At 45.1% G+C, this 12593-nt stretch overlaps 1 protein-coding gene across 3 annotated transcripts in view; it reads left to right on the top strand.

The window, feature by feature from the left end:
• The window catches only part of NCBP3 (nuclear cap binding subunit 3), a 32178-nt gene extending 19991 nt beyond the window's left edge, over positions 1 to 12187 (top strand). The window contains exons 10-15 of one of the 3 annotated variants that reach the window (XR_003001735.1): positions 1609 to 1903; positions 3416 to 3570; positions 5072 to 5233; positions 6364 to 6526; positions 6993 to 7155; positions 11373 to 12187. Coding sequence is in view for 2 of the 3 variants with exons in the window: in XM_024734463.1 (XP_024590231.1) it covers positions 1609 to 1903; positions 3416 to 3570; positions 5072 to 5233; positions 6364 to 6526; positions 6993 to 7101 (884 nt within the window). In the remaining variant the exon portion in view is untranslated. Of the gene's footprint in view, positions 1 to 1608; positions 1904 to 3415; positions 3571 to 5071; positions 5234 to 6363; positions 8111 to 11372 lie in introns of those variants that run through there. The other 2 variants (XM_024734463.1, XM_024734472.1) reach the window with 2 other exon arrangements.
• Positions 12188 to 12593: the final 406 nt, after the last annotated feature.

Raw genomic sequence — 12593 nt, 5'->3', positions numbered from 1 at the left:
CCTCCCTTCCTTCCTTCCTTCCTTCCTTCCTTCCTTCCTTCCTTCCTTCCTTCCTTCCGTCCTTCCTTTTGGTGCTTATTGTGAAAGAACCATTTTCATTATGTTTTATAAAGATTTATTTATTTTGAATCTGATCTGTGAAAATCTTCTATATGCTTTGTAGAACCAGCCAAGTCAGCATACAAACACAGAATAACACGCATACACATTTATCATTGTAATAGGGACAGGGAGAGATGAAATCTCTACATTTTAATTTCATGTGAATATCCAAACTTGTATATTTGAAATCTGCAGCTTAACGCACATACTTTTCTGATACACAGTTAGGCTTTTCCAATTTCAGTTACTTTTATTTTCATTATATAATCTTTATATTCATATTAAAGAAATTAAAAAACAAATTACCTCTAATTCTAGCACTCCAAGATTAACAACTGATTTCATTTTACATTTTTCCTTTGTCTCTTTTCACAATAAATACTGTAATAACTGTTGTGGACATATATTTTATATTCTGCTTCAAGCATTCCGCTTACAAGCATTTTTCCATGACTTTTAAAGGTACATTTCATTATTCATGGCGGTTATGTTCTATAAAGTCACCGTGATCATTGAAAACCATTCAGAGACTCTAATCACACCATTTTTTTTCTTTTTTGCGGTAAGTGGGCCTCTCACTGTTGTGGCCTCTCCCGTTGCGGAGTACAGGCTCCGGATGCGCAGGCTCAGCGCCCATGGCTCACGGGCCAAGCTGCTCCACAGCATGTGGGATCTTCCCGGACCGGGGCACGAACCCGTGTCCCCTGCATCTGCAGGCGTACTCTCAACCACTGCGCCACCAGGGAAGCCCTAATCACACCATTTTTGTCAACTGATCAATATATAACTTTGTTTGATGTGTCTTTCTGCTTAAAGACACCTCATTTACTACATACTGTTGATTCATTAACACTGGACTCGAGGCCAGCAGCAGTGTAACTCATGCCCGAGCAAAGCTTATCTATCTAACACACATATTTTCTCCATACGGCTCGTCACAGCCTTATTGTGTTTAGGAACACTAGACAGCTTTGGAACTATGCTCAGAGGCTATTTTAAACAAGGAAATCACCAATAAAAGCCACAAAAGTGTTAAAAAGTAGCACTCACTGGACTGCAAAAAGGACACTTGTTTACAGTGTGAGAGAGAAAACAAAAAAGATGTGGCTTTGCTTGCCCGCAGCTGGGAACATGCATGGCTGGTGCCTCAAATTTTTTGCTGCTCCTATGCATGTCCACAAATGACCACGAAAGTGCCATGGGTTTTGATTCTGGAGTGACACATACAATTGGCAAATTCACAAATACAGACTCTGTGAATAATGATGAGGGTCTGTATTTTAGATAACTTTGTAATATGGCATCAGGCTGCTCGTTCATACTTTACCTAGACATTCTTTGTTGTCGGGATCAGAATGGTAACCAGATTAGCACTATTGAACATAATGCCCCAATAAACTCTAAGGATGGGAATCCCATCTTTTAAAAAGGTCACTGATGTAGGATAGAAAATTGGATTTGTTAGTTTTAGGGCTTTTCCTAATGTTTTTTGGTTAAATTCCTTAGGACTAGTGAATGTTCCTGAGGAACCCATCGAGGAGGAGGAAGAGGAGGAGGAGGAAGAGGAGGAGCAGGACATGGATGCTGATGACAGGGTGGTGGTGGAGTACCACGAGGAGCTCCCAGCCCTCAAGCAGACCCGGGAGCGGAGCACGTCTAGGCGGTCCAGTGCCAGCGGCTCAGACTCAGATGAGATGGACTATGATCTCGAACTGAAAATGATTTCCACCCCTTCGCCAAAGAAGAGCATGAAAATGACGATGTATGCGGACGAAGTGGAATCTCAGCTGAAAAATATCAGGTAAAAATATTTTTTTCTTTTTATCAGTGCTGGCTTTTAATTTGATTTAAAAAATTACTAAGTTCTTCTTAATACCAATTACTAACTTCTTCTTAATGCCTCTTAATTTTATATCCACTTTTATGTTTTCTAATTTCAGTCCTTTGTAGAATTTGAATAAAAGCATCTGATTTTTCCTCTTAATGTACGAGAGGTGATCTTTGTTATAAAAGCTATAGACGATATAGAAAGTGAAGTCACCTGTAATCTCCTCTTCTAAGAGAACGACTGTTAGCAATTGGGTGAATTACTTTCCTGCTAGTTTTATGTGTATACATAACACATAGAGAAATTATAGATATCTTTGTACAAAAATTAAGTTATACTGTTTATCTTGTTTTGACATATGCTTTTTCCATTTAATGTAGTGTAGACATCTGCTAATTTTTCAAGTGTATGCAGTCCATTGTTTTGAAAGTGTCATTGTTTATTTAACCAATCCCTTATTGATGGAGGTTTCTGTTTTGTTTTTTTTTTCCCTTGGCTGCGCCATGCGGCTCACAGGATCTTAGTTCCCCAACCAGCGATCAAACCTGGGCCCTCGGCAGTGAAAGAGCAGTGCCCTAACCACTGGGATGCCAGGGGATTCCCTGGATTTCTGTTTTCTTACTGTTGCAACAACTAGATAAATTCTAGTTACTGCATAAGTCAAGGCACGTGTTTTAAAATGTGATGTTGCTAAATTTCCTTCCAAAAAGGTTTTACTCAAATTACCACCTGTTGCCTACAGAGTTCACCAACCTTAGGTATTATCACTCTGATTTTTGCTATTCATGGACGAAAAAATACAGTTATTTTAATATGCGTTCTTTGATGACCAGTGGAGCTGAGCAGATTCCTGAGGGCAGATCGCATATGCATGGCTCAGAGAGGGCTCGAGGCTGGGGTGCTCTCTAAGAGTTCTTGATGGTGTGTTTGGGAAAAGGGAAGAAAAAACTTTTAAGCTGGTTGGTTTGTATGGCCTTGTTCACATCCTTATTTTTAGTTTTCAGAGAACTTTCCAGTGGCAAATGCTGCCGAATAATGGAACCCGTCCCCTGACATGGTGGGAGAGGTCTTTGGCAGAGACGCCTGTCCTTTAACGAAAGGGGTTGTAGACTCCGTTGTGTCTAGACTGTAGCCAGATCACAGCCTGGGTGAGCAGAGGCCTCCAGCCCTCTGCAGGCCTCTACTTAGCGTTTGTCCCAGGAGGAGGGGGCTCGCAGGTACGTGCTCTGCGATAGCTTGCAGATGCCGTGTGCGGAAACCACCCCGGAAGACTCAGGGGCCTGCTCAACCCCAAGCAGCCTCTTTACAGCAGGCTGGTCCTGGCTTTTGTAAGCAAATAATTACTGGTTTATGGTGTTGTAAGTGAATGTTGGCCATGTTAGATTGGGTTTCTTAAATTGTTTTTCCAGAGTGTATGAGATTGTTGTATGAGTGTTATCCCACAGTTTAAGTTGGTTTACTGTTCCCCCACCCCCCTTTTTAAAGGAACTCCATGAAGGCAGATACTCTATCTACAAGCAATATAAAAAACCGAATTGGTAACAAATTAACACCTGAGAAATTTGCAGATGTCCGACATTTGTTAGATGAAAAACGTCAACACACACGTCCACGGCCACCTGGCAGCAGTACTAAAACAGGTATTGTTGAGTTGTGTATCTGGGCTTCATTCTGAGTTCCAGAAAGCAAATGCAGACAGGGATAGGTTCTTGGATAAAACGCTGTCATTTACGGACCAATTTAGTAGTCCTGATTCATCACTTCTAAATTTTGGGTTAGGCATTGGCACTTTAGGACATGAAATTTAATCAGACTTTTGCAATACTCGTTTTCAATATTTTTGTCCCAAACAGTTATTTTACTCTGTATGTCATTGGTATACTTTATACATAAGGATAATAGAAATTAACTCGGGTTGTTGTATAAATGGTTAAGAGTTTGAACTGGTTAGTTTATATGTGCAAACACGCATATAGTGGGTACTTGGCCATGCCTGCTATGTGCCAGGGCTAGATGCTGGGAGTGTTAGAAGTCTTTGCAGGGGATGCAAAGTAATCATAGAACTCAGATGGAAAAACATAAGGGCACACATTCAGGTAATTCCACCTGAAGCAGAATGGAGTAAGTGCTGTGATAGGGCACTGTAAGCAGTGGGCTGTGGGAACAGAGCGGGGAGGTGGATCTGTTGGGGGAAGATCTGTTGTGGGATGCTTCTCAGAGCATGTGGCTGTGGAGTGAGGCCTCGGAGAGGAAATAGGATCTCAGTTGGCAAACCTCATTTGTTGAGGCGGGAAGTAACATGATCTTATATCTATTTTAGAAGGTAACTTGGTGGAGGCGTAGCGTGTGACAGAGAGCTAAGTAAGTAACAAGGGCCTGAACTAGATCAGGGACAGTGGAGGCAGAACTGATGACAGTGTCAGCCTTGGAGAGGAAGAAGACTCAGCGCTGGGAATTGCGGGAGGAAAGGGAGAGAAGCCAAGGGGCCCAGGCCTGAGGGGCTGAAAGATGGGGGTGCTGTCCTCAGAGAGCATAGGCAAGGTGGGTGAAAGCCCAGCACAGGGACTTGTTAATAAATGTGTTTTTGTGGTTGCTGTTATTGTGAGAAGGAGCTCAGGAGGACAGGCAGGTTTCTGGGGGGGGCGGGGCTTGGAGGAAAAACAAATACGATTTGGGACATCTTCCCTCGATCCTTTGCTTTTTGTCAGTCTCATTACAACTATTGTTCAATGTAATAGTTTATTGAGAACTTCTTACATGTTCAGAGATTGTGGCTTCTGTCCTCAGGGAGTGTGCAGTATTTCTTGTCAGCCGAAATGTTCGTAAATCATTTGCTCTGCTTGATCCTACTACAGAAAACACAAAGCGGACAATTCTGCCTCAGAAGTTCCTTTCTGGAGCAGTCAGCTAAGGTTTTTTTCCCCCTGTGAGCCCCTGGGGATTCTCATTTGAATTTTCCCAGAGAATCCAGACTCTGTAGAGGGAAGGCTCTTAAAAGCTTGGTTGTGCTGGGCCCCATGTCCAGCACGTGTCTAAATCTCAGGGAGATTTGGTACCAGGTCCTGCAGAGATCTCAGGTTGACAGTACAGATAGCAAAGCATACGCACGTGGTCACGGTAGTACTTGTTTTCTTTTTCTAGATATACGCCAGCGATTAGGAAAAAGACCACATTCTCCGGAAAAGGCTTTTAGTGGTAACCCAGTCGTTCGGAGAGAGCCCTTTTCTGATGTACATAGTAGGCTAGGTGTTCCCAGGCAAGATGTTAAAGGCCTCTACTCTGATACTCGGGAGAAGAAATCAGGTTGGTAACACTGAAAACTGATGGGGAAGGGAATTGGGTAAGAGCAGAGACAATGGGTGTAGCACAGAAATACTTTGTTAGCAGAAGGCAGGAAATAGCATATGACCAAAATAAATTACTTTTCCTCTTTCATTATAGTCATCGTCATCATCATCGTCGTCGTAATGGTAACAGTGTGGAAAATTTAGAAAATGGGAAAGAAAACCCACCCCTGATTCTTTCTGTTTAACACAGATACTTTTTAGTTTCATGCTATTCCAGTCTTTGCCCAAAATAACAGTAAATATACTGTTATTTTCATATATCATCTTATCATAGGCATTTTTCCACATTGTTACAGCTTTTATAAATAAAACTTTTTTTTTTTTTTTTTTGCGGTACGCGGGCCTCTCACTGTCGTGGCCTCTCCCGTTGCGGAGCACAGGCTCCGGACGCACAGGCTCAGTGGCCATGGCTCACGGGCCCAGCCGCTCTGCGGCATGTGGGATCTTCCCGGACCGGGGCACGAACCCGTGTCCCCTGCATCGGCGGGCGGACTCTCAACCACTGCGCCACCAGGGAAGCCCTTATAAATAAAACTTTTAATTGCCTTACAGAGTGTCTATCTTACGAAATTCTGTGTATTTCTTTATTGTTAACTATTAATATTTGAAAAATTAATGGAGAGTGGGCAGAATCTGAAAGTTGACAGTGTAGCAGGCCCATCAGTTTGCAGAATGTTGTAGCTGGGAAGATCTGGGAATGGCCCAGTCCTGGCAGAATGAAGTTGTCCACGGACGGGATGGTGAGTCTCACCAGGCAGGGGCAGGTGTAGTATAAGCAGCCTCCCAGGTGATTCTGATGTGCCTAGCATGGGGTAGGGTGGGGTCGGGGGGGCACATATCCCCGAGCTGAGAGAATCTCCCGTTGGGTCCAGTTGTCTCAGTCTGCAGGCAGGGGACTGCAGCCAGGGAAAGGAGAGGATCTGCCCAAGGCTGCACCATGGTTGCAGGTGCCACGGACAAGCCCCCAGCCGCCCTGCTGGCTCCACCCCCGCCCCCCGCCCCGTGCTTCCTGCATGTCAGGTGTTGCCAGTGCCCCTGTTTCTCAACATCGACTGCCAGAGCTGAAATGCCTTCTCACCCAAACAGGTAGTTTATGGAATCGCTTAGGATCTGCACCCAAGACCAAAGAAAAGAACACGAAGAAAGTGGATCACAGGGCGCCCGGCACAGAGGAAGATGACTCCGAGCTGCAGAGGGCATGGGGGGCTCTGATTAAGGAGAAAGAACAGTCTCGCCAAAAGAAGAGCCGGTTAGATAACTTACCATCTCTCCAGATTGAAGTTAGTCGGGAAAGCAGCTCTGGTTCAGAGGCAGAGTCCTGATGCCCTGGGGGCCCAAGGCAGCTGCCCTGAAGCCTGACGTTCTTTTGCAGGGTGGGGTGCACAGTAGGAACCCCCCATGCGGGAGTTGGCGCCCCTCCCGTTCTGGCTCACGCAGTCACCCTCCGCTCTTGCTACTTCAGCAAGACATCTTAAGAATGTGACATGTTTTGAAGGGCATCTATCTAATCTTTTGCTGCAGAGTTACAGTTCTGGGCCCTCATTTCTTTTCCCACCACCCCACAAGCTTTACCCTTTGAGGAAAAGGCAGCCCTCCAGATTTTGTAGACATTTTTCTTAATATTTTTAACCTTGTGTCTTTTAAAAGAAATGTTTTACACAGTTCATCCAAAGAGCAGAGAACTGAACTTCTCACTATTGCCTTGGCCCTGACAGCTGTTACCAGCACCCTTTTCCCAAGAAAAGTCAATTCCCAGGTGCTTATTGGACAGCCTTCGAGGGGGAAGATGAGGGAAGCTGCCAGCTCACCCTTCCAGGATCCTAGTGTGGGGGCCGAATCTCATGGACCTGACCTCAGAGGTGCACCCGTGCCGCCCAGGTAGATAAGAGCCGCAGCGTCGATCGCCCTTCGTTCCTCCCTGGGGATTTCTGTTAGGGGGCCTTGTTAGCAATCAGCTTGCAGTGAAGATCAAGTTCAGTGCTGTGGGATTTTTAGGAACAAAAAACTGTGACTTTGGGGTGGATTTTTGTGCTAGGGGTGGGGTCATGGGTTAATGTTGAACAATTTTTAAGTCTGTATTATGTTTAAAAAATATTAATGATTTAAAAGTTTAAATTTTTAATTTTTATATGTGAAAATATTTCCTTTTGGCTACGAGGGAAGCTCAAGTGGTGTCTTCTTATGTGCTGTTAAATATATATTATATACTTTGGAAGAAGGCAAAGAGGGGAGCCGCATTATTTTTAAATGATCCCAACTGTATAGTCTGTCTGTTGTACATAGAGCTTAACTTGCTTTTTGGCCGCTGTAGGGAAAAAAACCCATCCACCTGAGAGGGGAACCTGTCATTTATTTTCACTTCAGAAGTGATACACTGATATTTATTCTTTCTGTTTCCAAGTTCTGGCACTTGAAGACTTCTTCAAAACTGGCAAATAAGATAATAGTTACAGAAATTTTAGTTCATTTATTTCTAAACTCCTTTCAGATTATTTTACCATGAGAAGGTGGTAGGTTATTTTGTCTTCCTGTCTGATTTTTATTTTGAAGTATTTAGTGTTGTATTCCTCTGCAGGCTTAAAAATAGTGTCTTACTTCAATTCAGTAGAGCTTAGGAGTTAAAGAGAATAAAGCCTGTGTTGCTTGTGTGATGTCACAACCCCTCACCTGTCTGGAATGTTCAGCACCCAGTGCAGCTCAGGGTCTAGAGCTCTTTGCTCTGCCTGAGCTAACGGTCACATGATTAGTTGATGGCAGTGCGGTGCGGTGTAGGGCGGAATGAACGCTTTGTTTAATAAAGAAAGGTGGGGAGACTTGAGAGTTGCAACAAGAACTGTGTTGTCCATATTTTGTTGGTTAACCTGCTTTTTCCCTCCCTGTAGAAAGATGAGAGCATGTAACCATGATATGTTTCAGCTTCCTAGTGGGATTCTAGGAAAGAGCTGGTTCTGGTTTCCCTGCCAGTTGAGACCTGAGGTTTCTGAGGTTTCTCAGCTCTTTGCCCATGAAGCACACAGCTGGGAACCAGGTTCTTGAGGAGGGGCCAGGGTCTGGGCGGTTGGTCAAGTGAGAAGTGCAGGGGCTGTAGAGTCAGAGACGCCGACCCCTGGCTCTGCTCCGTGGGCCTGAGCCTCAGTTTCCCCTTCTAGCAAATGAATGGGCTGGTACCAGAGCCGCTGGCTTCGTTGGTGCGTCTTAATGATGTTTTGCTGTCTCAGAGCAGTGGCTGCAGCGGGCTGGCCAGCACCAGTGTCTGTGGCAGGTGCGGGGAGGGTCAAGGAGACAACTGAGGGTGTGCATGAGGTTGTGGACGGGACTACCCCCACCCCACTCCAGTCTCTGGGCCATTAGTGAGACAAAGAGGTCCCCGTGGTCAGGGTCCCCACTGACATGCTCTCTGCAGTGTTCAGAAAACTCCCCTTCTCAGACTTTCCCTTGTGTTTCCCAGTCATGACCCTTTCCCACCAGTAGTTCAGGCCCACTTGTCCCATGGCCTTTCAGCCCTCACCAGTCTTTTGCTAGGGATCAAGGAAGGCTTTCAGGAGGGGCAGTGGTGTGTAGTTAAAACTGTTGTGACCAAGAAAAATGCCTACTTCAGCAGCCTTGCAGTTCTCACAACCACGCACAGCCCAGAAAATTACCTTTAAAGACGTTAAGTTTTATTTCCCAAAGTTATTGGCCTTAGCCTCTCACTCTCCAGCCCACTCAAGCACTCAGATCTTGCAGCGTCTTACGAGTGTTCTGGAAGCCCAGGCCCTTTCTTGGGAGTTGGGGAGCAAAGATGGACAGTCGGTTTAGTCTTTACACATATGAGATTTTAGATACGTTTTGCTGCTTGATAATAATTACAGATACCTCATTTCTGTTTTCCACTCTCCACCTTGGGAGAGGTGCCAACTACCCAGGAGAGCTTGTGGAGCCCAGCACACAATGGAACCCCTCCTCCCCTGGCCTCCTCTAGCCTGACCCCATGAGTCCCTCGCCTTAGGTCAGAAACTGTCTTCTCCCACTCCATCCCTGCAGCAGCCTCTTTACTGGTTCCTCTCCCCTGTCTCTCCTTCTCCATTCTGCACACTGCAGCTGGGATGAACTTTCGGTGTTGCTAGCAGCTTCACTGAGGTGTAATTCACATGGCATACAGTTCACCCATTTAAAGTGTACATTTCCATGGCTCCTAGTATATCCACGGAGTTGTGCATCCATTGCCATAATCAATGTTAGAATATTTTCATCATCAAAAAGAAACCCTGTACCCATTCGCAGTACCCCATTCCCTGTTCCCCACTGGCAACCACTAACTACTTTTTGTGTCTATGGATTTATCTGTTCTGAACATTTCATATAAATGGAAATCCTACACTTTGTGGCTGTTTGTGACTGGTTTCTTTAACTAAACATACTTTCGAGGTTCATCCATGTTGTAATATATATCAGTACTTCGTTTCTTTCTATTGCTGAGTAATGTTCTATCGTATGGATATACCATATTTTGTTTAGCCATTCATCAGTTGATGGACCGGTGGGTTGTTTCTACTTTTTGGCTGTTACGAATAAGGCTGCTGTGAAAATTCATGTACAAGTTTTTACATGGACATATGTTTTCATTACTCTTGGGTTATATACCTAGGAGTGGAATTGCTGGGTCCTCTGGTATCTCTATCTTTAACCTTTGAAGAGCTGCCAGACCGTTTTTCCAAGTGGCTGCATCATTTTCCATTCCCCCCAGCAACGTATGAGGGTTCCAGTTTTTCCACATCTTTGTCAAGACTTGTTATGTTTCGATGTGAATTGGTATCTCATTATGGTTTTGATTTGCATTTCCTTGATGACTAATGATGTTGGGCATCTTTTCATGTGCTTCAGGAGGAACATTCTTACGAAGGTTATTCCTATTACTCCTCTGCCTAAAAGCATCACCATTGCCGATGGGATAAATTCTGAACTCGTTTGACAGCTCACGAGGCTGGTCAAGATCTAGCCTCTGGCAGTATCTCTAGCCTCTTCTCCCCATCCTCCCCGACCTTCTGCCTGCTGGTTTCCTGGAGGCATCTTGATCTCACCAGCCTCCCAGACTTTGCTCAGTGCTGTTCCTCCCCCCAGTGACCCCCTGGTCCTCTCCTCATCCCACTTCAGCTTTGCCTTCTCCTCTCCCTCATCCTCAAGGACTTACAAACCTCTCCAGGAAGCTACCTGCAACTTCCAGAGCAAGGTTATTGGCCCTGTTATGTGTCCCGTGGTACTGCCACGAAGGAGTCTTGTTACATTCCAGGGTTAGGTTATAAAGTCATGCCTAGGATAAAAATTGAGTGTAATCAAAACTCCTTTCAGACACCTTGAGGAAGGCGCCATGTTGAAGACCATTCTCGCAGGGTGCATTGCGGCTGGTTCCTGCCTGTGCAGGAATAGGTCACAGTTTCTTTCGCTGAGCACCAGGAGAAGTGGTTAGCCTGCAAATAGGGCCGTGTTGTGCAAGCAACACTTATTTGTAGGTGTTAGACTCACACTCAGGCGAGCAGTTCGCTTTTGAAGAGGCTCTTGGGAACTGAGACAGGCCACGGGAGCAGCAGGGGCACAAGCTCACCTCTGGCCCTCCCGCCTGTCTGCTCAGGGAGCGGAGTGGCAGATGGAATGGCCCAAATGACTTAAAACTGTTTTCCTTGACTTTTTTTTTTTCCTAACTTTTTCAGACAAATACCATAATGTTTGCCTAAGTGAAATATGTATGTAATGCCAAATCTCTGTACCCCCTCAAGCCAGCACACCGGTACACTGGATCGCAGTTCCGTCTTCCTACTTTGTCTTCTTGTTAGACTGTGAGCTCCGTGAGAGCAGGGCCACATCTGGCTTGGTCGTGGGCTTCCCCAGTCCGAGTGCCGTGCCTGGCACCTGGCAGATCCCCTGTACACATAGCTGGATGTGTGAATTCCCCAGCTGCTGGAGCAGCTCCATTCTCTGAAGCCCCGGCATCCTCTTACAGGCTAGTCCTCGTGGTTCTGCCTTGTACACACAACACTTTATTTTCATGTTTTGTTTTCCCTGCTAGCAGCCCCTGTGAGCAGGCTTCTTCATGTTGTTATCTCTGTTCTTCCTACCAGGCCAGTCCAGAGTAAATGGTGCCTAAAAAGTGTTTGGCAAATGAATGAATTGTGGGAACCCAACCCAGCTCTGGCACCTTTGTCTGCAGGCTAGTCTGCTTCTAGCGGAGACTACCACATTCAAAAAAGAGGAAGGCTGTTCACAAGTGCATAAATCGCGCTTGCATAAGAAAGAATCTCATTAAGTAGACCTCCATGAAGTTCAAATTTTGATGATCTGGCTATATCTGAGCTGAAGCTTACCTGGCTTTGTAAAGAATTTGCTAGAGAGTCATGTAGATAATCCAGAATATTTTTTAGAAAGCATTCATCTGCACCCAGGAGACCAAGAAAGGAAGCCGGCGGGTGGATCAGAGGCCCCAAAGAGAGACTGCTGGGCCGATTCTTAGCATCTGATCCAATTGGTGAGGAAGTGACAGCAGCCCAAAGAAGACACAAAGAAACAACTCGTTCCTGGCAACAACTCTTTTGCCTAAAGTAGGCTTCCCACTGTCGCGCGGAGCAGTTTTAAAGTTACGGTGAAATGCTAACAGGCAATTTGGATTAAAGTTAACAGCAAATGACGGCTTCACAGGTTAACTAATTGCTGCACAAATAAGTTGATGTACAAGTATTTGCTTTTAAATCTTACACAATAAGAAGTAAATTAGAAGTCAAACCATTTTTTTCTTTGAAGAACTAAAAGGACAGAATGTCTTTGATGAACTTGGGAACAGCATACTGGCTTCAAGGCAGACTGTTGTTGTGTAGTCTGGCCAATAATAATGTAGAACTTTTCTTACATGTTTATAAAATAAATCTTAGAAGAAAAATAATCCTGTAGCCTTTTTTAAAACAATGAAATTCTATGAATGTTTCACAGAACTTGGATGTTCCTTGGATGAGGTCACTGCTTTTTAAAAGCTCACAGACTGGGAGGGATTTTGATCCATGGATCTGAAGGCAGTAGAGTTTGTAGTTCAGAGTCCTGGTTCTGGAGGAAACAGACCCATTTGACTGAGTCCACCTCGGCCACTTACTAGCCCTAGGGTGTGGTCCCTTGCTCTAACCAACGCTGGTCCCGAGGCAGGGGTGACACAGTCTGAGGTAACAAAATCTCAACTACTAGGAAGGTGATGAGGCCTTCCCGTCCCTCCCTGGGGCTGTCATGTGTTTAATGCGTCACCTCTTAGTGGCAAGAGTTCGTCAGAGGGCCCGTGAGCAGGAGAAGGCACTGATTTG

Source organism: Neophocaena asiaeorientalis, unplaced genomic scaffold (assembly GCF_003031525.2).
Source record: "Neophocaena asiaeorientalis asiaeorientalis breed wild unplaced genomic scaffold, Neophocaena_asiaeorientalis_V1.1 scaffold129, whole genome shotgun sequence".
In the NCBI taxonomy this organism is placed as follows: domain Eukaryota; kingdom Metazoa; phylum Chordata; class Mammalia; order Artiodactyla; family Phocoenidae; genus Neophocaena; species Neophocaena asiaeorientalis.
This window is presented reverse-complemented; position numbering and strand designations above follow the sequence as displayed.